Genomic DNA, 26,365 nt, shown 5'->3' on the forward strand with positions numbered 1-26,365 from the left:
GATCCATCTGACATCAGCAATGATATCCATTGTTCCATGTCCTCTTCTCAATCTGGATTGAATTTCTGGCAGTTCCCTGTCAATATACTGCTACAACTATTTTTTAATAACCTTCAGCAAAATTTTACTTGTGTGTGATATTAATGATATTCTTTGATAATTTCCACATTCTGTTGGATCACCTTTCTTTGGAATGAGCACAAACATGGATCTCTTCCGGTAGGTTGGCCCAGTAACTGTCTTTCAAATTTCTTGGCATAGACGAGTGAGCACTTCGATTGTTGCATCCATTTGTTAAAACATCTCAATTGGTGTTCTGTCAATTTCTGAAGCCTTGTTTTTCACCATTGCCTTCAGTGCAGCTTGGACTTCTTCCTGCAGTACCATCGGTTCTTGATCATATGCTACCTCCTGAAATGGTTGAACGTTGACCAGTTCTTTTTGGTACAGTGGCTCTGTGTATTCCTTCCATCTTCTTTTGATGCTTCCTGAGTTGTTCAGTATTTGCTCATAGAATCCTTCAATATTGCAACTCGAGACTTGAATTTTTTCTTTAGTTATTTCAGCTTGAGAAATGACAAGCGTGTTCTTCCCTTTTGGTTTTTTAACTCCAGGTCTTTGCACATTTCATTATAATACTTTATTTTGTCTTCTCAAGCCACCCTTTGAAATCTTCTGTTTAGCTCAGAATTAATAAAACAGATAAGAGTGGAGCTGCTTTATTTGAAGCTGAGAAGGAAGCTGTGTGCAAAGCACCACCCTGAAATGGAGTCAGTTTCCCTCTCCTGCAGCCACTGAAGTACCTCTGTAATCCTAGGGTTCAGAGGAACCTGATTCCAAAACCACCAGTCTAGTCTTCTGCAGTTGAGGAAATGGAGGCCAAAGAGATCCAGTAAACTTGTCCAGTGTTGTCCTTTCTTTTTGATCTCCCTGATAAATTCCACTTTAACTGGGCTTTCTGTTTGATTCTTTAGAAAACTTAAGAAGGCTATTTTATTTATGCTTGTTTTCTCTTCAGGTAATTCAAAGAGAAGCTGCAATAAGTAAGCAGCATTCATTGGGTTAAACTTTATTTTAAGAGAAACAGAGTTTGTCGAACTGGGCAGGAAAGTGGAAGACAAGGAATAGAAAATGGGTCTGGATGAGGTTTTTCTGTTTTTAGTATCTTCTAGCTCCTTTGGCTTGCATCTTCTTGCAATCTTAGACAAATGGAAGCCTTCCCTAAAGGTGTAAATGGGACTTAGGAAATGAGATGTTCTTTTAACCTGTAAGAAATGAGCACACAGCAGATTTCAGTATCTAGAAGGATATTTTAAAATATCCATCAAAGTCTCTTTGGCAGCAGATCCAGAAATTCTTCCTGAACACCGTGATAAGCTTCTTTGTCTCATATTCCTGGGTCTAATCATTCTCATTGTCTGCCCAGCTGTTTCCCTTCTCTGTGCACATCACTACTCAGATCAGCAGTTTGGTGTTCTTCTTCTCTACTCTCTCACCTTACCTCTCCTATCCCTCACATTTCCTTCTAAGTGGAAGTCACTGGTGTCCTGATTCATTCAGAACAGCCCCTGGGGCTTGATACGATGTAGCATGATTCATTATTTGATTCAGAGCCCCATTGCTGATGTTGAATTCAGCCTCCTCAGGCTCCCCTCTCTTGAGTATTGCCAACTCTCACTTACCACCTTCTCACAGGAGAGAACTAAGGACATCTGTCATCTTTGTTTATTCCTGAGGTAGAAGTCCAAGTGATCTTAGTCATTTCATTGGTGACTCCGTGATCCCATGTTTATTAAAGTCTTTTATCAGGAAAAAGGATCCCTGATGGCAAGTGGTTGAATACTTGGTTGCTAACCAAAACATTGGTGCTTTGAACCCACCAGCCGCTCCACTGGAGAAAGGTGTGGCAGTCTGCTTCTGTAAAGATTACAGCCTTGGAAACCCTGCGAGGCACTTCTACTCTGTCCTGTAGGGTTGCTGTGAGTCGGAATCAACTTGAAGGCAGTGGTTTTTCTTGGAATGGGTTTTATCAGGAAAGTGATGTGGGAAGTAGCTAATCCTAAGAGTTTAAATGATAAAGGATCTTTAGGGAAATGCAAATTAAAACCACAATGAGCTATCACTACAAGCCCACTAGACAGGCTAAAATGAAAAAGACTGACAATACCAAGTGTTGGAGAGACTGTGCATCGACCAGAGTTCTCACATGTGGCTGGTAAGGATGTAAAATAGAACAACCATCGTGGAAAACTATTTGGCAGTTTCTTACAAAGTTGAATATACACTTGCCATAGGGTTGCTATGAATCAGAATCAACTCCATGGCAACGGGTATATGACCTACCAATTCCCTCCCTAGGTATTTACCTAAGGAAAAAAAAATAACAAAAAAGACTTATCTATGAATGCTTGTAGCAGTTTTTTCATAATAGTCAAAAGCTGGAAACCACCCATATGTCTTTCAGAAGGTGAATGGATAAACTAATTGTGGAATATTCATTCAATAGAATACTACTCAGCAATAAAAGGAAACAAACTATTGATACATGTAACAGTGAGGATGAATCTCAGAACTATTATGCTAAATGAAAGAAGCCAGACGTAAAAGAGTACATACCGTATGATTCCATTTATTCTAGAGCAAGCCAAACTCATCTGTAGTGACTGAGAACAGATCAGAAGTTACATGGGGTAATGTAGGAGGTGAGGGCGATTGTCTACAAGAGGCATGAAGGAACTCTTTGCAGTGATGGAAATGATCTATGTCTTGATTGTGGAGATGATTATAAGCATGTGTACAGTTGTGAAATCTCATTAACTGCACCCTTAAATTGGAGGCATCATATTGTATGTAAAGTTGATTTAAAAAGAAAAATTTTAAAAAAGACAAGTAGTCTGAGCTTCATCACTAATTCTGTGTGTTCTTGGGAAAGGAACTTAATCTCTCTGCATCTCTTTCCTATAAAGAAAATGGCGACAATAGGTAGCTTACCTACCTCATTCAGTTATTGTAAAAATATCAATGAAATTATTTATTTTGGAATGCCTTCAAACAGTATATAGTATACAAATGCTGGGTAGGAGGAATATTCCATAAACTCCTCTTCTGGGAAGAAATATTTTTAAAACTTATTTGCAAGTTATCTTTTAACTTTGCGTAATATTGGCTGTGTCACTTCCCCTCTCTGGCCATCAGTACAAGGAAGGGGTTAAACTAGTTCAGAGGTAGAAAACTGGAGGCTCAGAGACTCTCTAAAGCCTTTCAGATGTGTTTTCTTTAACCTCTACAGAGTTGGCTTGTCCAGTGTTAACTTAAAATGTGACTTGTTGCCAGTGTTTAAATTGAAAGATTTCACATAAAATTTCGGGTTTCCAACTTCTCTTTAAAAATTAGCATATCTGTAACAAAACTAGGTCTATATTCCTACATGGCAACAATGACCTGGTGTTTCGTAGTGGCTGCCCCTTTATATGGGACATATGCTTCAGACTGCCATAGTCTCCACCACTCTCTGTAGCCTTTTCTGTTCTCTGTAGTACATTAAAAGAAAAATTCATCCGTTCAACAATTATTGAGTGCCCACTATGTATTAGGTACTTGCTTAGGGTGTGAAGCTACAGAGGGGAACCAAACAGACAAAATCTCTAAACGCATGGTGAGTGGTAAGCACCAATCCACATCTCCATCAAAAAATGAGAGGGAAAAAGTTAGACCAAGAGTGCCATATATTTTAGGGAAAATGGGAGAAAGCGTGCTTCTTTGTCGGTGTAAAAAAATATTCCTGTGTATTTAATAGGCAAAGTGCATTCAACATTATCCTGTCTACTTGACTTGCTTACCTCATGTCATAGTTAATATCCCTTTCCCTTCGTGAGTCAGTAAATTAATGGATGAGGTTATCTTGGTGTTTCAAAACATGCCAGTAGGCACAGACTGGCACAGGCTCTGTTGTGAACATTAGATTTTTCTTGTACTCTGTCCAGACCATCCCCAGCTAGGCTTTAGGTTTTTCCACAAGATCTTGGGATGCAACTCAACCAGACGTAAGCATCTGTATTGACAGCAGTGTAGCTGCCTTATTCTGTAATAGCTTGAAGTTTGTTAGCTGTGGTTAAGAATCTCTACCTGTTTCCGATTGGTGTGGTGAACATGGACATGTACTAGAGAAATGTCTTGGATGATGCTATCTCCCCTTAATCTTCTAACCTAGTAATTTACATCTCCATTTGGTCAACTATGCAGTGTTAATGGGAGACATCTTTAGACTGAAATCCTATCAGGCTTAATTTTGATCTCATGGTCAAGAGGGCCTGATTTAACTGTTTCTTATTGCAAATAAGCCCTCGTATGGGCATAGCTGAGGAGCCCTGGTGGCGCAGTGGTTAACGCACTTGGCTGCTAATGAAAGGTCTGCAATTCAAACCCACCAGCTGCGCCTCGGGAAAAAGATGTGACAGTCTGCTTCCATAAAGATTACAGTCTTGGAAACCCTATGGGGCAGTTTCACTTTGTCCTACAGGGTCACCGTGAGTCAGAATGACTCAACGGCAAAAGGTTTGGTTGTTTTTGGTACGGGCATAGATGCTGAATAACATGGTTTCTTTTACGTTAGGCATAGTGGTTCATAGCTTTACCTTTAGATTTGCAATGGCCATAGGCTTTAAGATCGCGGCTGGCTCTTCTCAATCACTTGCACTTGCTGGATCATGTGGTAGGTATCTAACTATTTCTTCAGTCCTGGCAGGAAAGTCATCTTGCTACCTGGCAATGCAAACCACACTGCTCCCATCTGGTGGTCGTTATCTCAAATCACGGCACCATCAACCTGCTTCTAAAAGGAGTGTCTTGTCGATTCAGCCCTATTTAGTAGTGCCACATGTCACAGAACTGTAGGAAATAGCCATTCCCGACTTTTGTTCTGGAGCACGGTCAGATGTCTCCTTATCTAAAGGAGTATTACACAGTTTTTCTCTATGACAAGTGAAGTGGAAAGAACAGTTTTTGGACAGTTAGGTGTGATGCTGTTCCCGGTTCTGCCAATAACTAGCCCTGGGACTCCTCCAAGCCTTGTTCATTTTCTTCACCCGTAAAGCAGAATGCTTGTGCTTAATGCTCTCTACCTGTTGCTGTCGAGTCAATTCTGACTCATAACGACCCTATAGGATAGAGTAGAACTGCCCCATAGGTCTTCCAAGGCTGTAATCTTTACAGGAGCAGACTGCGACATCTCTCTCTACGGAAGGGCTGGTGGGTTCAAACCTGTGACCTTTTGGTTAGCAGTCGAGTACTTAACCACGGCGCCACCAGGGCCCTTTTAATGCTCTCTAGGAGTACAAATTCTCTGGTTCTGTGATTTTTTTTTTTTAATTTAAAATATCTATAAAATGAATGTCCACTTGGAATGTTCACAAAATAATTATGAATATACATGGAAATATTGTAGTTTATACTCTCACTTTTCCCAGTTTTAACTGATTGCCATGGATTTAATAGCTTTTTAGGAATAACAAAGACAGTAAGTACTGCTGTATTAAATGTACATATTTATTACAAGACAAAGTCTAATGCCATAAAAATTAAAATGTAAAAAATATGACTCTTAGAATTGAGGAAATATTTTTTAATGATAAGACCCATAGTTTTTGTGAATGAAATGATACAATGCTAGTTTTTTTTTAAGTAAGTACTCAAAATTGTAGAATTAAAATCGATAATTGAACAAGTAAGTAGACTTTAAAGTATTATAAGAAAATGTTATTGAGGTACATGGATTAGAGAGATGACAATTGAAATTAAAGATTGTATGGTAAATTTTAGTGTTCATGTGAAGAACATAGTAACAGGAAGTATATACACGTGCAGTCTCTGGTAAATCTCTATCAAAATGCACGTTTGGAACATTTGAGCCCATTAAAATATATATAATTTTTTACAGAATTATGTATATATTTTATCAAAACATGCAACAATGGTTTAATGATTAAGGCTGTTTTTGGTTACAAAGAACAGAAACCTACTCAAGCTAGCTTGGAAAAGAGTAATTATTGTAAAAATACAACAGGAAATGGCCAGGAACACCAACAGACAGATACTGAAGAGCCGCTGGGCCTCAGGGGAATTAGAACTGCATAGGCAGGACTCAAGAGTTATCTTCCAGAAGCCTGAGTCTCTGTAATCGCTGCTTATTGCTCTCTATCAGTTTTACTTGGGGCTGCTAGCCCCAATACCATATCATAACTTCCACTCAGGTTCCTGTACTGATGACTTCCAGAACTCTGTGTTCATCTCCATCTAATTAGTGACCACTTCTATGCAAAGAATGGCCTGACAATTTTTTTTTTGCCACACAGGATCAGTGGACAAGAGAGGTAAGTTAAATTATGAAGATGTACAAGGCAGGCAGATGTAATAAGTGTCCGATGTAACTGCTGCTTATCCCAAAGCCTTCAGCTTGGACAGCTTTGCCACACGTCTTTATCTGTCTAATCCCTCTAAACAATGACACTGAACACCTCATGCAGTACTTTGGGAGTGAGACTGAGGTTAGGAGTTCTAACAATTCATGGAACACTGAAGTGTAACAAATTCAGAGCATTTGGGAATTCTTGTTAAAATTATATAAACTTCTGTTAATGAATTGTAAACCATCTTTTAGAGAAAGTCAGTGCCGACATTAAGTCTGCCCAAATTATGCTTGCTTAGTTTCTGCTGTATAGAGTAGTACTTTCGTACCTATATGTTGTATCTTCTGAACAGCCAGTGAGGTAGAGTTGGCCTTCCACTCATGGTGATCCCACTCACAAGGGAACCAAAATGCTGCCCCGTCCTGCGCTGTGATTTGTTGCAGTTCAGACCCTTGTGATCCTTAGGGTTTTCATCGGCTGATTTTCCGAAGTAAATCGCCAGGCCTTTCTTTCCAGTCTATCTTAGTCTGGAAGCTCTGCTAAAACTGGTTCAGTGTCATAGCAGCACATAAGCCTTCACTAACAGATGGTAATCAAACCCAAGACTCCCGCATGAGAGGCAAGAATTCTACCATTGAACCACCACTGCCCCCATGAGGTAGAGAGGGTCGGAGACATCCTTAAGGTCTGCTGTTAGATTTTGAGTTGGGAGATGGGGTGAGGAAGGATGAGAAGGAAGAGGGAAACTGAGGTTGTTGAATCCATTAACAGTTTTTATTATAATAATAAGAATTACTGAAATAGTTTCTTAGCTTCTCTGGCATGAAGGAAAGAGTGCTGGGTTTAGGGTTTAAAAACAGAAGTCCTTGGTTTGATGCTAATCTCTTTGAGCCTCTGTTTTCTTGAGCTAGGAATTACCTATCATTTTAAAGGGAAGAATCATACCCAGCTTCACAGGATTGTGGTAGGACTTCAACAAGAGTGTCAAGTGCCTGGGGCAGTGGTTAGAATGTAGGTGGTTCTTTCTTTCTTTTTTTCTTTTTTAATTTGTTTATTCATTTTTTAAATTTGTAGACTGGAAGATAATTATTATTCTTCCTTTATCCTGAGACGTGTTTAGAAACAACTTCTCTGACCCCCACAAGTAATATTTCTGAGTTCTGAGAAACTGAGAGTGCTTTCTGGGCCAGGCCAGCCCTCGGGCAGGCTGACAGTGGCATCGGTGCCATCATCAGTGACAGCAGCAACTTGCAGCCACCACAGTTATTCAGGTAATTTTTTGAACATGACTCAAAAGATCCTGTGTTTGTGTTTCTCTCACAGGTGGATTTGCTATTGTGTTTCTGGTGAGGACAAGCAATGGAGTGAAGTGTGCCTTGAAACGCATGTTTGTCAACAATGAGCATGACCTCCAGGTGTGCAAGAGAGAAATCCAGATAATGGTAAGGCTGCTGCTCAGACTTGAGACTGCTTGTTTGAAGTTGGGGGAGAGCCATGGGTTGACCTGGACTGTGTCCTCTCATAGAAAGCCAAGCGAGCCTAGAATTTACTCCCTTGGGCCTTGTCCTATCTAGTGGGGCTTGTCCCTTTCCCTGAGATGGCAGAGAGGTCTCTGGGTAAGGCAGGAGTGAACAGCAATGGGGTATAGGATGCTGCTTCTGCTTGGCCACCCTCAGGTGGAAGGTTGAGGAGAAAGGAACATATTTAGGACACTGAACAATTTTTAGGTGAGAGAAATAGTGTGGGGCATTGGGAAAAGTTTATTTAACAATTTGGTTTCCAGTAATTACCTGTGAAATTTAGCCCAGAAACCATAGCTTGTTATATAAGCACCTTTACAGTGAGCCTTCTCTTCTAGTCCTGTCTCTGTCAGTTACCAGTCCCAGTTTTCAACCCTCTTGAACTCTTCAGTATTCTCTGAACATATCCTTCTGTAACTTTGTATTGTGTACATATGGTTCCTTTCACCTGGAATTTTTTTTTGTCAAGAAACCTCTTATACATACTCTGTGATTCCATTTATAAGAAGTCCAAGAACAAGCAAAAGTGACCTGTGGTGATAGAAATCAGAAAGTGGTTACCTGTGCATGAGAAATTGACTAGGAAAGGGAACATGGGAATTTTCTGGGTGATGGAAGTATTCTATATCTTGTTTTGGGTAGTGGTTACAGGGGGATGTAAAACTGTCAGAACTCAATGTACTGAACACCTTAAGATCTGTGTATGTATTTTATTATATGTTAATTAATTTTTAAAAAATTATTTAAAAACCTTAATTAAAAAAAAAAAACTTAATGAAAAGAAAAACTCATTCTTCAAGATTCAGATAAAGGTTCATGTTGTGATTATGTTTAAAGAAAGAACCCCTATCTGTTAGAAATACCTGCTGAAATATTTATGGGTAAAATAATTGGATGTCTTGAAACTAATGGGTAGGTTTAGAGGAGAAACAAGATTGGCCATGAATTGATGATTATAGAAGCAGAGTGATGGGTATATGGGAGTGTGTTAGAGTAGTCTCTTATTTTTACCTCCATTAGACAGTGTACATAATAAAAAATAGTTAAAATATAGGCCTTCATTCCTTTGTGTTTCCACATTACTTTGTTTATATCAGTTATTTTGCTTATACTGTTATAAATATTTCTATCATCAGAAAGTAAGTTATTTAAAACCAGAAACTTTGTTTATCTTTGTATCAGTGCACTGCTTATCATAGAATAAATGCTTAATAAACTTGAGATGAAATAAATGTATGACTAATGGTAATAGCAGATACATATGTTCACCTAGAGATAATAATTCCTTTGAGCCCTGCATTTTATTACTTTTTGTAAAGAGCAGAAACAGATCCAAAAAATCGACAGGGCAGCCTTGTAGAGACTCTTCCAGGCTGGGGTTGCCCTTGCAGTGACTACTTAGAGTAACTAGTTGTACTGCAGTTGGGCTACGGAAAGAAGAACTCAGGATTTTAGAGAGCATGATACTACTTCGGATGCCAGAAAGCTGAGGCTCTTGGGAAGGACCTTTGGGAGAAGTAAGTGCTGCCGTCGCCATTGGCAAAACAGCCTCCCCACCACCACCCAAGGTTTATATACATATAATCAAGGCCACCTGGATCCATATGCAAGGCACCGGTGTCCTCCCACTCCCCTGCCACACAACCCCAAGCCACCATTCTAGCTGTATCTCCTTTCACCTATCTCACGGTGTTCTAGATGCTTCTCATTGCTCCTTCTCCTCTTTCCTTGCCCTATCCTTGCTCAACTCTCGTAGACTCAGTTTCCTGTCTTTGCTTCTGCTGTTTCCTCTACCTGGAATGTCCTTCTCATTCATTTTCTGATGTTACAAAAGTAATCCTATTCTTTAACTTTCTTCCACTCATTTAGAAACATTTTCAAAGGCTTATTTTGTGCCAGGCCAGCATCGTAGTAGAGGATTTAAGAAGATGTAGGCCCCCTAGGAGCTCACAAATTAATAGACCTGATTAGGAATTGAGTTTTTTTTTTTTTAAATATTTTATTGTACTTCAGGTGAAGGCTTACAGAACAAATAGTTTCTCATGAAACAGTAGTACACATGTTATTTTATGACATTGGTTAACAACCCCACAACATATTAACCCCCTAAATTCTCAACCTTTTTTTTTTTTTTTGGTGAAAATACACGCCAAAGATACACCGTTTCAAAAATTTCTACATACACAGTTCAGTGACATTGACTACGCTCTTCCAATTGTGCTGTTATTCTCACTTAAGATGAAGGCTTACAGAACAAAATAGTTTCTCATTTAACAGTTACTACACATGTTGCCCTATGACAATGGTTAACAATCTCACAACACATCAACAATATCCTTACTCAACCTTGGGTTCCCTATCACCAGCTTTCTTGTCCCCTTCTGCCTTCTGGCCCTTGTCACTGGACTCCTGTACCTCGTTAGTCTCATTTGGTTTTACGGGGCTGTCCACTCCCGGGCTGAACGGTGAACCTCGGAGGTAACTTCACCACTGAGCTAAAAGGGTGTCCGGGGGCCATACTCTTGAGGTTTCTCTAGTCTCCTTTAGGCCAGTAAATCTGGTCTTTTTTTTGTGAGTTAGAATTATGCTCTACATCCTTCTCCAGCTCTGTCCAGAACCCTCTGTTGTGATCCTGGTCAGAGCAGTCAGTGGTGGTAGCCGGGCACCATCTAGCTGTACTGGACTCAGTCCGGTGGAGGCCTTGGTAGCTGTGGACAATTAGTCCTTCGGACTAATCTTTTCCTTGTATCCTGTTCTCTTCATTCTCCCTTGCTGCCGAAGGGATGAGACCAGTGGAGTATCTTAGATGGCCGCTCACAGGCTTTTAAGACCCCAGACACTACTCACCAAGGTAGAATGTAGAGCATTGTCTTTATAAGCTGTGTCATGCCAATTGAGCTAGATGTTCCCCGAGACCATGGTCCCCACAGCCCTCTACCCAGCAATTCAGTCCCCCAGGGAGTTTGGATAATAGACCTGATTAGGAATTGGGTTTTTTTTTTAAAAAAAAAAAAAACAAAAAAACACCAAACCCGTTGCCATCCGTCGATTCTGAGTCATAGCGACCCTATAGGACAGAGTAGAGCTGCTGCCTAGGGTTTCCAAGGAGCGGCTGGTGGATTCGAACTGCTGAGCTTTTGGTTAGCAGCTGAGCTCTTAACCACTGCGCCACCAGGGCTCCAAGGAATTGAGTTACACGGGTTCAAGTTCTGGCCCAGCCTTGTTATTAGCTGTGAGACTTGTTTGTCTGTTTCTAATTAGTTTATATTTTTATCTAAGCTTCAGTGCTCAAATAGGTGAACTAAGCTTATTATAAAACATATCAAGCAGTTCCCCAAGGGGTCCTACTATGCCATTTCAAGGTCCCAGAAGCCTTGATATATTTCTAAATAACATGCTGATATTGCTGGTTCCTTGGTTTTCCCCCATTTTAGGCATTCTCAGCTACGGAAAGTAAAAGTTTAGCTCTCCTTCATCTCCCATGTTGCCCCATATCCTTGCATTGTTCTCATCCGCTGTTCTTCCAAAATAGCAGCAAGTTTTGGCGAAATGCTGCTTATTCTAGTATTCAAGTTTTACAGAATTATGTAAGTAAACTCTGTTCCTGCTGAGTCTCCTAGTGGCCTATGACTGCTATTCCTTTCCCGCACAGTTCTGTTTTCACTGAAAATAATACTTACCTAGTTTTGTTTTTTAATCTTAGTTTTCTATGTGTTTTTCACCAGTTTACTCCAAACTCTCCCTTGTCTAAATAGTTTTTTAATACTTTTAAACCCATTTGGTATTCTATCCATTTTATCTTCTTGAAGAAATCTCTCGGTCTTCTGACTGCAGTCTGGACTGGTTGCTCTCTAAGCCTAATTTACAGTCTTATCTTGGGATCTCCTGGGAATTTCCTTTGCCTCTCTTTGTTGTTAGGTCTCCTGGCTCCTCTTTTTGCTTTACTCCCTCATTTTGGTGGAGCTTATTCTCTAGCAGCTACCTGATATGCGGGAAGTAAAATTTTTAAGACCTTCCAGGTTTGAAAATGTCTTTATTTTACCTTAACATTTGTGATAGTCTGTGTATAAAATTCTGGATTAGAAATAATTTCACTGTATTTTTTGAAAGCCTTGCTCTGCTATATTGTAACGTTCAGTGTTACTCTGAAGTCATCCTGATACCTGGTCCTTTGGGTGTGACCATTTTTTTCTCCCCCAGAAATTTATAAATTCTCTCTTTGTTTCCAGTGTTCTAAAATTTCGTGGTGATATACTTTGGTGTATGCCTTTATTGTTTGTTAGGTACTTGGTCGGAATTTTAGTTTGTCTCATGAGATGATTTCCTTTTCTCTCTTCCCGCTATCTGAAACTCCTATTATCTGGATGTTGGCTCTCTACTTCTAATTTTCTTGTTTTGGCCTTCCTGTTTTTCATTTCTTTGTCTTTCTACTCTACATTTTGATTTCTTCAGATTTATATTCCAGACATCTTGTTGAATGTTTCAATTTATCAGACTTTTTAATTTCCAAGAGCTCTTTTCTTATTTCTGAAAATCGCATCCTGTTTGTGTTTCAGTGACAGTTTTTGTTTCGTTGTGTTGTGTTTAAAGGTTTCTTCCCCCTGTGTGGTCACTTTCCTCCAAGGGTTATTTTGTTGTTTAATTGTCTTTCATATTAAAAGTATTTATCAAATGTCTGGTAATCTTGGCTGTCCACTCATATTCAAGAGTGAGGCAGTGAAAAGCTGGTCGGACCTCTGAATCCGTGAGTGGGGTGTGCCGTCTAAGGGCTTCACTGTAGGGTGATCTGGCAGAGCTGTTTCATGGGGAAACCCCCATTTTCAGTATTTTTAGATCTTTTCTTTGAGGCTGGTCAGATTGCCCAGAGAATATTCTTCTAGTCTTCTGGCTGCCTTTGTTCTAAGAGCTCAATAGGGATGTTCAGCATTTAGGATGTAAATTTTCACTTAATCTTCCTGCTTTCACTACCCCTGCCCTCAACAGTGTCTAATAACCCCAGTCTAAAACCAAAACACCAAACCTGTTGCGGCTGAGTCAATTGCTACTCACAGTGACCCTATAGGACACAGTAGAAATGTCCGGTAGGGTTTCCAAGGAGCGGCTGGTGGGTTTGAGACCTTTTTTAACCCTCTCCAGGGAATAAACCCTTTTTTTTTCTTTTGGAGTGAGGGAGAGGCCAGCTATGTAGCTTTGAAGAAGGATCTAGGATTTAATTTCTTAAATAGATTTTTCAGCAATCATCATACATTTAGGCTCACCTTCACCCTATTTCTAGAAGTATTTAGTGTGACCAATTCTTGAGTCTTCTGGTTGCTCATGTTTTCTCTGCCTTGTTACTGCCTGGTGGGGATGAATGGCCTGGCTCCCTCCCTGACATACTCCTTTTGCTGACATCACCCTGGGGTGGGTGGGGGTGTTTAGTTACAGCCTCTTGATGGAAGTCTAGGCTCCCCACTCAGCCTTTGCTAGCACAGGTGAGGATGAGGGCCAGTTTTTGATAGGGTGTTTGGCTAGAGTAGAGTAGTTGTCTAATAGAAGTTTTCTGCCTTGCTGGGTTGTCCTTTTCTGCGTTTGACTGGAGAGAGCGAGCTTTCATTGGGGCTTTTTTTTGTCAGTGCCAGTTGACATTTCTGAGTTGCTGGCTTCTTCAGCTTGAAGTCTAGGATATACGAGGCACAAGGAAAACTCAGGGAACCCACCACCGTATCATTCCTTGGTCCCAGGGTCCCTAACCCGTCTATTTTTCTTCTCTTCACATTTCAGAGTCATCTTATGCTTGTTTTATATGTAGTTGTACTTAGGAGGAATAAGAAAAAAGTATGTCTACTCCATCTTCCCAAAAGTGGAAGTGTTTGGTTTATGCTTAAAAAAACAACAACAAAAAACTCTCTTTACATCGTTTAGTAAAGTTTTGAAAGGAAGCACAGATAATGCTTGTGTTAATCCTACCAATTTTAATTAGAAGTCATGTGTGTTGTTTTTTTGCCTTTTGAGGCTCAGACTTCTGTCAAATGGAGAACATAACCACAGCCCTACCTCTCTCCCAGTCTCAAAGAGAACAGTTAATGGTTACACTAGAGACATTTTATTCCAACAAATATATGATATGTACTGTTTATTAGAGCCTAGAATGAATCCTTTGATACATCAAAGATTTGTCTTCTCAGTCACAACCTGTGTTCTGTGATGGAACCAGAGGGATTCTAGTTTCTGATGGACGATTGGAAGGTAGGTTTTGGATTTATGATCCCTTTTCCTGAAGGCAGGGAAAGATTAATTATCTTCAGACTTAAAAGGGTAAGTACAGTGATAGAAAAGAACTAAAGCTCAAGATGTGTCAGATGCTGTTCTGTGTTCACATCTCCCAGCCCAGATGGATTACATCCTCAGTGAGCTTGCTAATGAGGACACTGAGCCATCACCAGTGATGTTCTGCTTAGAACAGAAGAGATGCCAGAAGATTCAAGGCAGGCAGATGCTTCCATTTTCCAAAAGAGAAGGAAAGTAGATTCTGCACAGTAGGGAGCTCAGAATTGACCAGGGACAAGACTCTGGAATAGATTATTTTAAAAAAAGCTTATATGTTATCTTTTATGTAAGAAAGGTGAGATGCATATATGTGTGTAATACACATGCATGCATATTGCTTTAATTTGCCTAAGAAACATTGGAAGGATGAAGGAAGGAGGAAAAAGTAGTTCCCTACAGGGGATGGGAACAGAGTAGGAAATAATTGTTTAATATATTTTTTAAATTTTTGAACAATGTTAATATATTACCTGTTGATAATATAAATAAAATAAAATTTTAAGCTGTTTCGTAGTCATTTAGATGAGTAAGCAGGGATCCAAAGAAGCATCAGGTTCGGTAAGAACAAACCATGTCAGATCAACACCTTTGGAAAGGTTTCTGGAAAGGGAGCTCGGGGGAGTGCAGAAAATCTAGTGCTCTGAATTTCTGCAAGTTGTTTAGTTAAGGACACTCACTAGAGATCTTTGAGCAAGGTGCTGAGGCTAGACTGGATGCTGAGACAGATATAATTACTACTGGTTGCAGAAATTTCTGTTAATGGTTTGATGTTAACCTGGAGGAGACTGTCTAAGGAAAAATCACCAAGACTTACCATTAGCTTTTTTGTTATTTGGCTTCTAACGGATAACTTGGTCAAAGAAATAGAAGACATACTTATCAATTATCTACCTAATATAAAGTTGGAAGATATAACAACTACACGATCCAAAATGATCCTTACAGATTGGAGTAATGGACTGATACTAATGAGATGAAATAACAAGGATAAGGTCATGTACTTGGATTTTTTTATTTTAACCAACTTTACAGGCACAGTTCTGGGGAAGCAGAGATTAAAAGCACCATGTGTAAAAAAGACTTAGCTATTTTAGTGGTCAATTAACTTAATATGCATATATAGTATGTTGTGGCTGCCAGAATAAAAATAATGTAATTTTTAGCCACATTAATAGAATTATAGAAGGAGATAGTCCTCGTCTGCCCTGCAGGAGTCAGACCAGGCCTCGGGTATTTCATTCATTTCCGGAAGCCATTCTTTTTTCTTTGGACGCTTGTGCTTTAGGTTTTATATCAAAGAATTCATCACCTAATCCAAGATCATGAGGATTTACACCTATGTTTTTTTTCTAAGATTGCTACTTAAAGAATCTTGTGCCAGAATGTAAACAATGAACTGCTTCCCTCGTAGGAAAAGTCTTGCTAGGAAGAAAAAGTCAGCTTAGTGACTTGATCAGTTTAGGTTCTTTAGCAAGCTCCCCATCTTCTTATGGACTGGTAACAGTTTACTAACCAACAAAGGTCTGTGGGCACACTTTCAGTAACACTGCTCTAGATCCTTGCTACTAAAGTGTCACTGTCCAGCAGCATCAGTGTCACCTGTTAGAAATTTAAAACCCCAGGTCCCATACCAGCTACTGGATTAGAATGAACTAGTAAAGGAGAAGCATAATTTTGGAAAGCAACCTTGAGAGAAATAAATTAATTCCAGGCTTTAGAACAGTTATGTAAAGAAGCAGCTGAGATTTGGTTAAGAGGGTCTGTGGAACCATGAACACTAGTGGGATTCCAGAAGTAGGAATCAATAGTCCTGAGTCATAACATCAGAAAGCTGTTGAATATTTGGGCGGAGGCTCAAAGTAGGTAAAGATACCTCTTTGGAAGCTTACCATCTGTAAGTGTAAGAACTATCTGCATCAGAACTTTGCAGTTATGTTGAAACTCTAAGCAAGAGTGTCCTGAGCAAATGATATATAGGGAATTTAGTTGTATATAATATTCATTTTTACTTTTTTGAAATGAGTGACATGTTATTGATATGCTATTTAGAATGTTCCTTTTTTTGTTTTCTTGAACATAGAAACTGTGTAATATGAAGGTTTTTATAGATTTACTTAAAAACTGAGTCCTCGGTTTTCTTATAAGGCTCTGAGATTCTTAAGCAGAAATTCTCCTGCCACAGGGATTTTGAGGCTACAGAGCATCATTAATTAGGACCGCAGATAAAGTTGGAATTTGTGATAATCTATGGGATCTGGGTCGAAGCCCTGATTTTCAGATGGTAGCTTTTGTCTGTGTTTGTGAAAAAGGGTTTTCAGTACTTTAAGCAGAGTTAAATATGAACATTAATAAGCTAAATACAAACCATTTAAAATATCTATTTAATAGAGTAGGTGTCCTAATAACAGTGTTTTAGCCCATTATTAATCTCAGCAGTTTAAATGGTGAAACAAACCCTTCAGACTTATTATTGCTTAAGTCATGTGGGATAAACTGATCTGGTCTGTAGCTTAATTGGATATGCCCTTCACCACCACCACCACCCCCCCGAAAATCGAATTTTGACTTATATTTGTACTCAAGAAAAGGTTTAAACACAGAAAAAAACATTCTTTGATGGTTATGAGGGTGGGGAGGGAGGGTGAGGGTTATTTACTAACTAGATAGTAGGTAAGAATCATCTTAGACGAAGGGAAGGACAGCACACACTACAGGGGAAGTCAGCACAACTGGACTAAACCAAAGCTAAGAAGTTTCCTGAATACAATCAAATACTTTGAGAGATAGAGTAGCAGGGGTAGGGGTCTGGGGACTATAGTTTCAGAGGACATCTAGGTCAATTGGCATAACAAAGCTTATTAAGAAAATGTTCTGCATCCTACTTTGGTGAGTGGCGTCTGGGGTCTTAAAAGCTTGCAAGCGGCCATCTAAGATGCATCAGTTGGTCCCAGCCACCTGGAGTAAAGGAGAATGAAGAACACCAAAGACACAAGGAAAGGATTAGCCCAAGAGACAGAAAGGGCCACATAAACCAGAGACTTCATCAGCCTGAGACCAGAAGAACTAGATGGTGCCCAGCTACCACCAATGACCGCCCTGACAGGGAACACAACAGAGAGTCCCTGATGGAGCAGCAGAAAGATGGGGTGTAGAACTGAAATTCTAGTGAGAAGACCAGACTTAATGGCCTGACTGAGACTGGAGGTACCCTGGAAAGCATGGCCCCTGGATTCTTTATCAGCCCTGAACTAAAACAATTTCTGAGGCCAACTATTCAAACAGGTACTGGACTGGACTGTGGGACATAAAGTGATACTCGTGAAGAGTGTGCCTCTTAGCTCAAGTAGATACGAGAGACCAAAGGGGGCAGCTTCTGTCCAGAGGTGAGATGGGAAGGCAGACAGGGTTAGGAGCTGGTTGAATGGACATGGGGAATCGGGCGGAAAGGAGGAGTCTGCTGTCACAGAATGGGGTAAGCAGTTAGGGTCACATAACAATGTATGTATAAAATTTTGTATGGGAAACTAACTTGAAATGTAAACTTCATTGAAACTACAACAATAAAAAAATAAAAATAAAAAATTTTGACTTAATTCAACACATAGACTTTTACCCCAGTGCTGTATATAGTACTTGTATGCATGGGCAGCAAAACATCTTCGCCACATCTTGCCTTTTCCTTACTAAGCAAGTGGTGGCTGAGGTGCTCCCCAGTGTGGGTTCCATCCCATACCCCTGTGTCCATTTCTGCTCTGTAAGCCTGGAACTGATGTTTTACCTAAAGGCTAGGGAAAGCTCTGGCCTGTTGCTCCTGAAAGCTGGGCAGCAGCTGGTACCAGTGTACCCTAACCATGAATCAGCTTCAGTTTGCAGTAAGATTTTCTCTTGACTTCTCTACATTTCACAGCCATTAAACAAATCTCCATCAGTTGTAAACCAGTGTGGTTTTACTGTAAAATCTGAGATGTTGCTACACAATATCAAGTAGTTAAAGGTAAATGCCATAGTCTTCCTTCAACAAGCAGGTCTGTTTTTGCTTGGGCATATCTAAGGATCTCTGCGGATCTCAAAATGAACAGGAATTTGGGCTTAAACTGTTCAGCACACATCCTGGCAAACTTCTTAGGGAGCCATCTGCAGATGTTAATTACCCAGCTTTGGTCCTCTAATAGCTCTTGACCTCTGCTGTTCTCTGGGATCTACCAAATATTGATTTGTTTCTGCTTTTTTTTCCCCCAGACTAATTTGTTATTCCTCTTGGGTGAGATGAGCTCAAAGGGAACATTGCTGATTATTTTTCAAATAGTTAAAGTAGAGATATTGGTCTTTTACTTCTATTCGTGGACATGATCTTCTGTTCCATTTTGGTTTCAAAGCCTTCCTTTCATTTTTTCTTACTTCCAGAACTGCCTAAATGGAAACAAGTTCTAGAAGAATTGATAATGAGACTAGAAAGCACAGGGAAGGATAGGCCTATAAAATATGAGCCCTAAAGTCACTTTCCATTTTGAAGAAACTTGAAATCTCTAGAGACTGCTTTTCTTCCTCGTGGTTTCCCTTATCTGTTATCAAAAGCAGTTGCTTTAAACCTTTTGTTTCTCTCATCAAGCCTCTTTCTCATTCCTTTACATTTGGAAGATTACCTTGCTCTTTACCAACAACAAGCAAATAGACAAAACACAGTAGATCTGAGCTCACTCAAATTCCCTTTTTCTCTAGCCTTAAACCAATCTATCCATCTTTGTCTCCTTCCTCCTTGCCAGTAAAGAAATGTCTTTCGAAGGCCTGTCCCTTTAACAGTGCCCCCAGGGCTGTGTTCCATCAATTCTCCTTGCCCTCTCCCGTATCTTTAAGCTTTCTTCCTCTGGCCGCTTCCACTCTGCCGTGCTCAGTTCTCTCTGATTCTTCCCTCAGTGCTGCTTCACTCTTTAAGCACAAAATATTCTGAAAGAGTAATCTGTAGTCTGGCTCTACTTGCTTAACTCCTATTCTTTAAAAGTCCAATTCCATTCTCACCTCCAACCAATCGCTTCTGTGAAACTGCTCTTGCATAGATCTCCAGTGACCATTGTCAGTTCCAATGGTCACGTTTCTACCTTTGTCTTACCTTTCCCGACAATAGTCATTCTTAACCCCTCATTCAATGGAAAGTTCTGTTGAGTTTTTACTTAGATTGTCAGGGTTCAGATGTGTTCACTTGATACTCTGAGGCTTCCTCTTGTTTTGGTGTGTAATTTCACATTACAAGAAGTTTATTGATCCCATTAAACAACTGCATCTCCAACTAGGATGGTGGTAGCTGCTGGTCTCAGGATCCAGACTGCCAAGTTTGTTCGGTGACTCTCATAGAACCACATGTTTTCCAGACCTCTTCCCTCCACTTTTTGAAGCCAAAAATAAAACAATTTATTAAAACTAGTTAAAATTAAAAAACGAGTTAAATAAAATCTTAGCATGTTTCTGTGCTAAAATCATATTACCCAGCTTGCTTACTTTTTCTTTCTCCAACTTCTTTCATTTTAATGACCTTGGAATTTGAACATTGTCCCTACAAAGATTTGCCTCTATGGACGTTGAAATGATTATACCAATGTGTAAGGCAATTTCCAGTGCCTAAATGGAGCCTGACATGTAGGAGGTGCTCAATAAATATTTGTTGTATGAGTGAATTTCAGAAGCAAACTTGAGAGATCACGTGTGGTTGCAACAGGGGAGCTGGAAGCATTACCCACCTTACATCTCAGTTGATTGGCTTGAAAAACTTAATTACGAGCAAAATGCTTATGTCTGGATGCCCTGATAGTCCCTTCAAAGCTGTAAAGCAGTTATTCTTTTCAGATGTTTACTAAAAGGAGAGAAGCAGTATGAATCATTGAAAAGTCAAGTTGAATTCACTTGTGCCCCTGCTTGCAAGAAAAACATCAGTTTCATTTTTCTGAATGAAAAATTCAGGTATTTAAATAGTTCGTACTGTCTCTCTCCTCTTAGACCCTCTGCAGTGTTTAAAAGATATGGAGGTTAAGAGACACTAAGTCTGCTATCAACTCCTGATTATAGCATTCCAAGTGATGGATAATTATCTATTCAAAATGATAGATAATAAAAAACTTCATGTTTGTTAAGTTTAGGAAGCTTTGGAGAGTTTTTGCTTCTGGTTTGTATGGAGCACTGATGTGGTGAGCAAGTAGGCACTGTGTGTGCATTTGGTCCTAGAGTTTAGTTAGAGGAGAGTGCTGTGGTTTAGTAGGGTTGTGGAATTGCTATTGAATATCTGTCCATGAAGCTCAGAGACCGCTGGAAACCTGTTCTTGATGCTGCTCCTTAGTCTTACCTCTCACCACTGGTAGTATCATCTCTGTGTATTTAAATTATTTGTGTTAATGGAACTGACTGGCTCATTCTGTCCCTATTGGTGTCTTTAACTGATACTATATTTCTCAACTCTTGTTCACAGAGGGACCTGTCTGGGCACAAGAACATTGTGGGTTACATTGACTCTAGTATCAACAATGTGAGTAGTGGCGACGTATGGGAAGTTCTCATTCTGATGGACTTCTGTAGAGGTAAGTAAATGAACCATACTCTTAAGCTCTCATTTCTCTAACGTTTTGATTGCCAAGGACCTGGGGGCATTTCAGTTAATGTGCACTGCACCTTAAAGTATGCTCTTCTGGTTTTAAAGTTTGGAAACTAAAAGCGCGGAAGATATAGAGTCTGCTATCAATTCTTGGTTATAGCAGCGGCACAAGCCATTCAGAGTGATGGATAATACAAAACTTCATTTTTGTTAGGTTTAAGAAGGTTTGGTGCTTGTATAGGAATGAGAATGAATATGTTCTTTGTGATGCTTCAGAACATACGATGATTGCATATAATAAAGACCCAACTCCAGATGGACTGAAAAACAGTGCAGCTTCCCCCTCCCTTGCTGGCGTGTTCTCTTCTCCCACATCACCATCCTTGAGTGATAGGATAAAAGAATCCTTTTGTTTTAAAGGAAATGACCTTCCTCTCCTTGCTCTTCAGCTATACATCCTAGTAAGGCCACATTCAAATGATGGTACTGTAAACAGTGGTGTTAAGTAAGTTGAAAGCTTGAAGTGTTAAACAATATTTATCTTGGGAAATCCAGACTGTAGCATAAATTTATTCAGAGTTGACTGCATTTCATACAACCATTGTTTGAAGGTTTGACTTTTTTGGTCTTAAGCAGCTGCCACTTACAAGCGTGGGTCATTGTCTCGCTGTTTGGTGCCCTGTTTTGTAATCACCATTATTCCTCTAACATTTTTCACTCCCTTTAAAGATACCGTATATCAGTTGTGTTGCTAATCCCCAAAATGTGATGTTAACCAGTAATTTCAGCCTGCACTGTAATACTGTTAACCTGATCCTGCAAAATTCTACCAAATTTGTACTTGACAGTTTGTTTCCTGGTATCTGTTCCTTTTTGGTCGTTAAAATGTTTAGAGACCAGGCAGTAAGAGCATCTAAAAAAACCCAAATTAGTTGTTGTCAACTTGATGTCAACTCATGGAGCATCACTGGCTGTGTATAATTTGTAAGTGAGGTCATCAACCTTTTGTCCTGGAGATTTTCCACCAGCAACTTTTCCACTGACCAAACAGCAAGTTGTGAAAGCAGAGACCAAGCTGTTCCTAAAGTACAGACTATAAAGTTGTCCTCTTCTGCTTCTTGTATAATAATATTGTGGGATCTGAATCTTACTAACAGATGTGGCAAGTTGAGTCTATGGCCTCATCTCATGCATAATTGGGACAATACAAGCAGGCGACTGTAGCAGGACCATATTGTCAGTTCCATTGCTAATCTTGAGACATAACGAGGGCGGCTTACGTCTAGGGTGCTTTATAAAATAACTTTTTGATGCATTAGAGCAGGCCCAGGGTATGAGGAAGCAAACCCTATGCTGGGAGCCAAGACAGCTGGGTTCTAGTTCTGGCTCTGTCAGTAATCAGCTCTGTTACCTTAGTCCAGGAGGCTCCTATTTGGGCTTGCTGACAAGTCTGAGTGTTTATAACCTCTCCTTTGCACCCTCTCAGGAGGCCAGGTGGTGAACCTGATGAATCAGCGCCTGCAAACAGGTTTTACAGAGAATGAAGTGCTGCAGATATTTTGTGATACCTGTGAAGCTGTCGCCCGCCTGCATCAGTGCAAAACTCCTATTATCCACCGTGACCTGAAGGTAACAGGCTTCATGTTTCACTGTGTATTTTTTACCTGCCCCAGGATGTGAGAGAAGTTTAATACATGGTCCCTAATTCTAAGCTTCCATTTGCCTTGGGGAGAGAAAATACAAAGGGGAGGGGGGGAGTATAGTTCAGGTATCAATTTTATTACCTGGTGGCCTCTAGAAATTCTTTATAATCATAAGATGCCCGAACATGTGTTGTTTTTGTTTTCCCTGATATACCCCAAATTCACTTTTCCAGGGTCATGAAAAAATAGTATGCTAATTTAAATGGTCTGTAAACAAAGATGTTTGGTCTCTAAGGTCTGTTTCATATTTTGCAAAATCCATTAATTGATTATTTTAAAAATGTGTCCCACTAATTATCATTACCTCATACCATGCCTTTCATATCGATGGCACTTGACAATGTTTGTCAAATGGACTTGGCACTTGGCTAGGATTCGTTGATCAAACACTGACTATGTGCCACATACTGTACTAGACACTTCATATACACTCTGTCATTGGAGGGAGATTCTTGTCTCCATTTTATAGTTTAGGAAACTAAGAAGCAGAGATGTTACATGACTTGCTTAAGGTCATTATAACTAGGAAGGAGCAATCCCAGAATCCAAATCCAGCTCTTCAGTGTCTAAATTACAATTTCTTCTCATTATACCTGTGTTTCAGGAAACATGCTTCATGGCTAATAACTTGCATCAGAATCCTCTAGTGTGCTTGGTAAAAGCAAGTTGCTGGGTCCTGCACTGAGTCTGTTGGGCCAGAATTTTGCTGGTGGTGTCAGAGAGGCCCAGGGATTCACCATCTTGATAAGAACCCTCGGTGGTTCTTGTGTATTCTAAAGTTTCAGGATCTCGGTTGCATACTGGAATTCCTTTTCTTTTAACTTAAAAAAATGAGATATAATTCACATACCATAGATTCAGGCTTTTAAAGTGTACAGTTTAGTGGTTTTTCAGCATAATGACAAGGTTGTGCAACCATCACCATCTAATTCCAGAACGTTTTCGTCACCCCAAAAAAGAAACCCTGTAGCCAGTAGCAGTCACTCCCTCTCCCTCTTTTCCCCAACTCCTGGCAACCACTAATCTACTTCATGTCTCTATAGATTGGTTTATTCTGGAGATTTCATATAAATGCAGTCATAGAATATGTGACCTCATGTCAATACATGTCTTCTTCCACTTAACATGTTTTCAAGGTCCATCCATATAGTAGCATGTATCAGTACTTCATTCCTTTTTATGGCTGAATAATATTGCATCATATGTATATACCACATTTTATTTATCCATTCATCAGTTGGTGGGCTGTTTCTACTTTTATGACTATTATGAATAATACTGCTGTGAACATTTGTGTACTAGTATTTGTTCGAGTCCTTATTTTCACTTCTTTTGGGTATATACCTAGGAGTGGAATTGTTAGGTCATATGGTAACTTAATGTTTAACGTTTTTGAGGAATTGTCAAATTATTTTACAAAGCAGCTGTACCGTTTTACATTCCCACCGGCAGTATATGAATGCTCCAATATCTTCACATCCTCACCAACACTTGTTATTGTCCATCTTTTTTGTTATAGTCATCCCAGTGAGTGTGACATGGTACATACTTGCATTTCTGTACAAAGATGATTAGCTTACAGAAAGATCCTCAGGTTACACCTGTATACCTCCAAATATCTTAGACAGACTTCTCCAGAGTAACTCTGCCCACAGTCAGCCCTTTTCCTTAGTGAAAAAAGGAGGATACATCTCAGTGGATGTAATTATGAACCTATAATAGTACAAGTACATAATTCTGTAGGGGTGATAAACATATAACATGGTTCCCACCCTCAAGATGTTGGAAGTATTCTTCTTGAAGGATATAAATGAAATACAGTAAAACCTGCGAAAGCTGGAACCAGTGTAAGGTGGAAACCTGTCAGAGAAAGAAAACTCAAATATTTTCCACTAAAACAAGTGATAAAGAAGTGGTAAGACTGCATCCTGTCAAAGGCAGAAAACTTGTGATGCCCGGACAAACAAGGCAATCCCATCATGTTCTAGCTCTCACAGATTTCACTGTATTTAGACTTGAAACGCAACTACGTGAAATACAAAACCCTTTATAACAAAATGATGAATAGACGAGAATCAAGTGGCGTAATGTATGGTCAGAAAGTGGGATCAGCCGGTTGTGGTTGGAGTTATCTGGAAAAGTGGGATTTTGAAGGACAGGCAAGATAGGGGTGGTCACAGAGAGGATGAAGGACATTCCAGACATTCCTGGCAGAGAGTAGAGCTTGAGAGAAGCCTAGAGAAGGGAGCGACCAGGTCGGGGATGGGGAGGCAGGTAAGGCCCTGTGCAGGGACTAGAGTGACTGTGGGCCACAGCTCTGAGTATGTATTGACACTTCATTCCTAGTTGTCTGTAACACTGAGTGAAATCCTCAGGCCTGTTGGCGTGCATTTTGAAATAGGCAGTGATACCAAAAATTTAGGCCATGACCTCTCTCCCTGCCGTCTGCCTTGGGGAAGAATTTGTGAGGGGCACATACAGGGGAAGTGTGGCAGGGCAGCACAAGGACTGGCCTGTGAGTGTGGGCCTCTGTCTGTGACCTGTGTGACAGTTTTCCTTTATTTTTAACTTTTTAAGCATTTGTTGGATTAAATGAAGTCTAAATGATCATGCTTTCATACCAGGAAATAATACCCATTCAGTTTACGTATATCCAGCGTAACAGTGCCCTGTGGTGCTGCGAGCTGGTAGGAAAGCATCATCCAGTGATGGGAACCTGCGGTACAGGGAGCTCAGTGTCTTGCCTGGCAACATGGAGTAGGTCAGTGGTAGGGCTAAGGCAGCAGGAGCCCCAGAGTCTTCCTTCACTGCACTGAACAGCCCACAAGATGTTTCAGCAAGAAAACCTGGAGCACACTGGAATCGAGACGAGGCAGCATAGGAGAGTGGCTGCCACACTGCTTTCTCTAGACTACCTTCAGTCCTTTATACCTCACACCTTCCCAGTGTTCCTAAGAAGGAGGCAACACAGTGCTAGGGACACAGTCTTGGGCTCTGTAGTCATGTTTTAAGGAGTCCTGGTGGCGTAACAGTTAAGCACTTAGCTGCTAACCAAAACCCACACAAGTCTTTCTGCGGGAGAAGGACCTGGCAGCCTGCTTGCAAAACATGAATCTGATAAGACTTGTATCCAAAATATACAAAGAACTCTTTAAAAGTCAACAATAAGAAAACAACCCAATTTAAAAATGGGCCAAATATCTGAACAAACACTTCACCAGAGAAGATATGCAGATGGCAAATAAGAATATGAAAATATGCTCAGTGTCATTTGTCATTAAGGAATTACAAATTAAAACAACAGTGAGATACTACTACACACCTATCAGAATGGCTAAAACACAAGAAATGGGCAATACCAAATGCTGGCAAGGATGTGGAGCAATAGAAACTCTCATTTATTTCTGGTGGGAGTGCAAAATAGTACACCACTTTGGAAGACAGATTTTACAGAGCTTACATAGTAAACATAGTCTTACTATATGATCCAGCAATCGTGCTCCTAGATATTTATACAACTGATTTGAAAACTTATGTCCAGTCTGAAACCTGACATGATTGTTTATAGCAGCTTTATTCAGATAGCCAAGATGGTGAATGGATAAACTGTGGTATGTCCATAGAATGGAGTATTATTGAGCAATAAAAAGAAAGGAGCTATCAAGTTAAAGAAAGATTACAGCCAAGAAAACCCTATGGGGCAGTTCTGCTGTGTCACCTGTGGTTTCTGTGAGTCAGAATGACTCAGTGACACCCAACAACAACAACAGTCATATTTTATGATCCTCAGTCACCCTCTCTATCAGGATTGCTGCTGGTTTGCCCACTAGTGGTTCAAGAGATTGGCTGTTT

At 40.0% G+C, this 26,365-nt stretch overlaps 1 protein-coding gene across 1 annotated transcript in view; it reads left to right on the forward strand.

Annotated features, from left to right (window-relative positions):
• Positions 1–26,365, forward strand: part of AAK1 (AP2 associated kinase 1) — a 169,538-nt gene that overhangs the window by 72,913 nt on the left and 70,260 nt on the right. Inside the window, exons 3-5 of the mRNA XM_023733059.1 lie at positions 7,728–7,846; positions 20,688–20,796; positions 22,297–22,439. Of these exons, the coding sequence (XP_023588827.1) occupies positions 7,728–7,846; positions 20,688–20,796; positions 22,297–22,439 (371 nt within the window). The remainder of the gene's footprint in view (positions 1–7,727; positions 7,847–20,687; positions 20,797–22,296; positions 22,440–26,365) is intronic.

This window comes from Trichechus manatus, unplaced genomic scaffold (genome assembly GCF_000243295.1).
Source record: "Trichechus manatus latirostris isolate Lorelei unplaced genomic scaffold, TriManLat1.0 scaffold00004, whole genome shotgun sequence".
NCBI classification, from domain to species: Eukaryota; Metazoa; Chordata; class Mammalia; order Sirenia; family Trichechidae; genus Trichechus; species Trichechus manatus.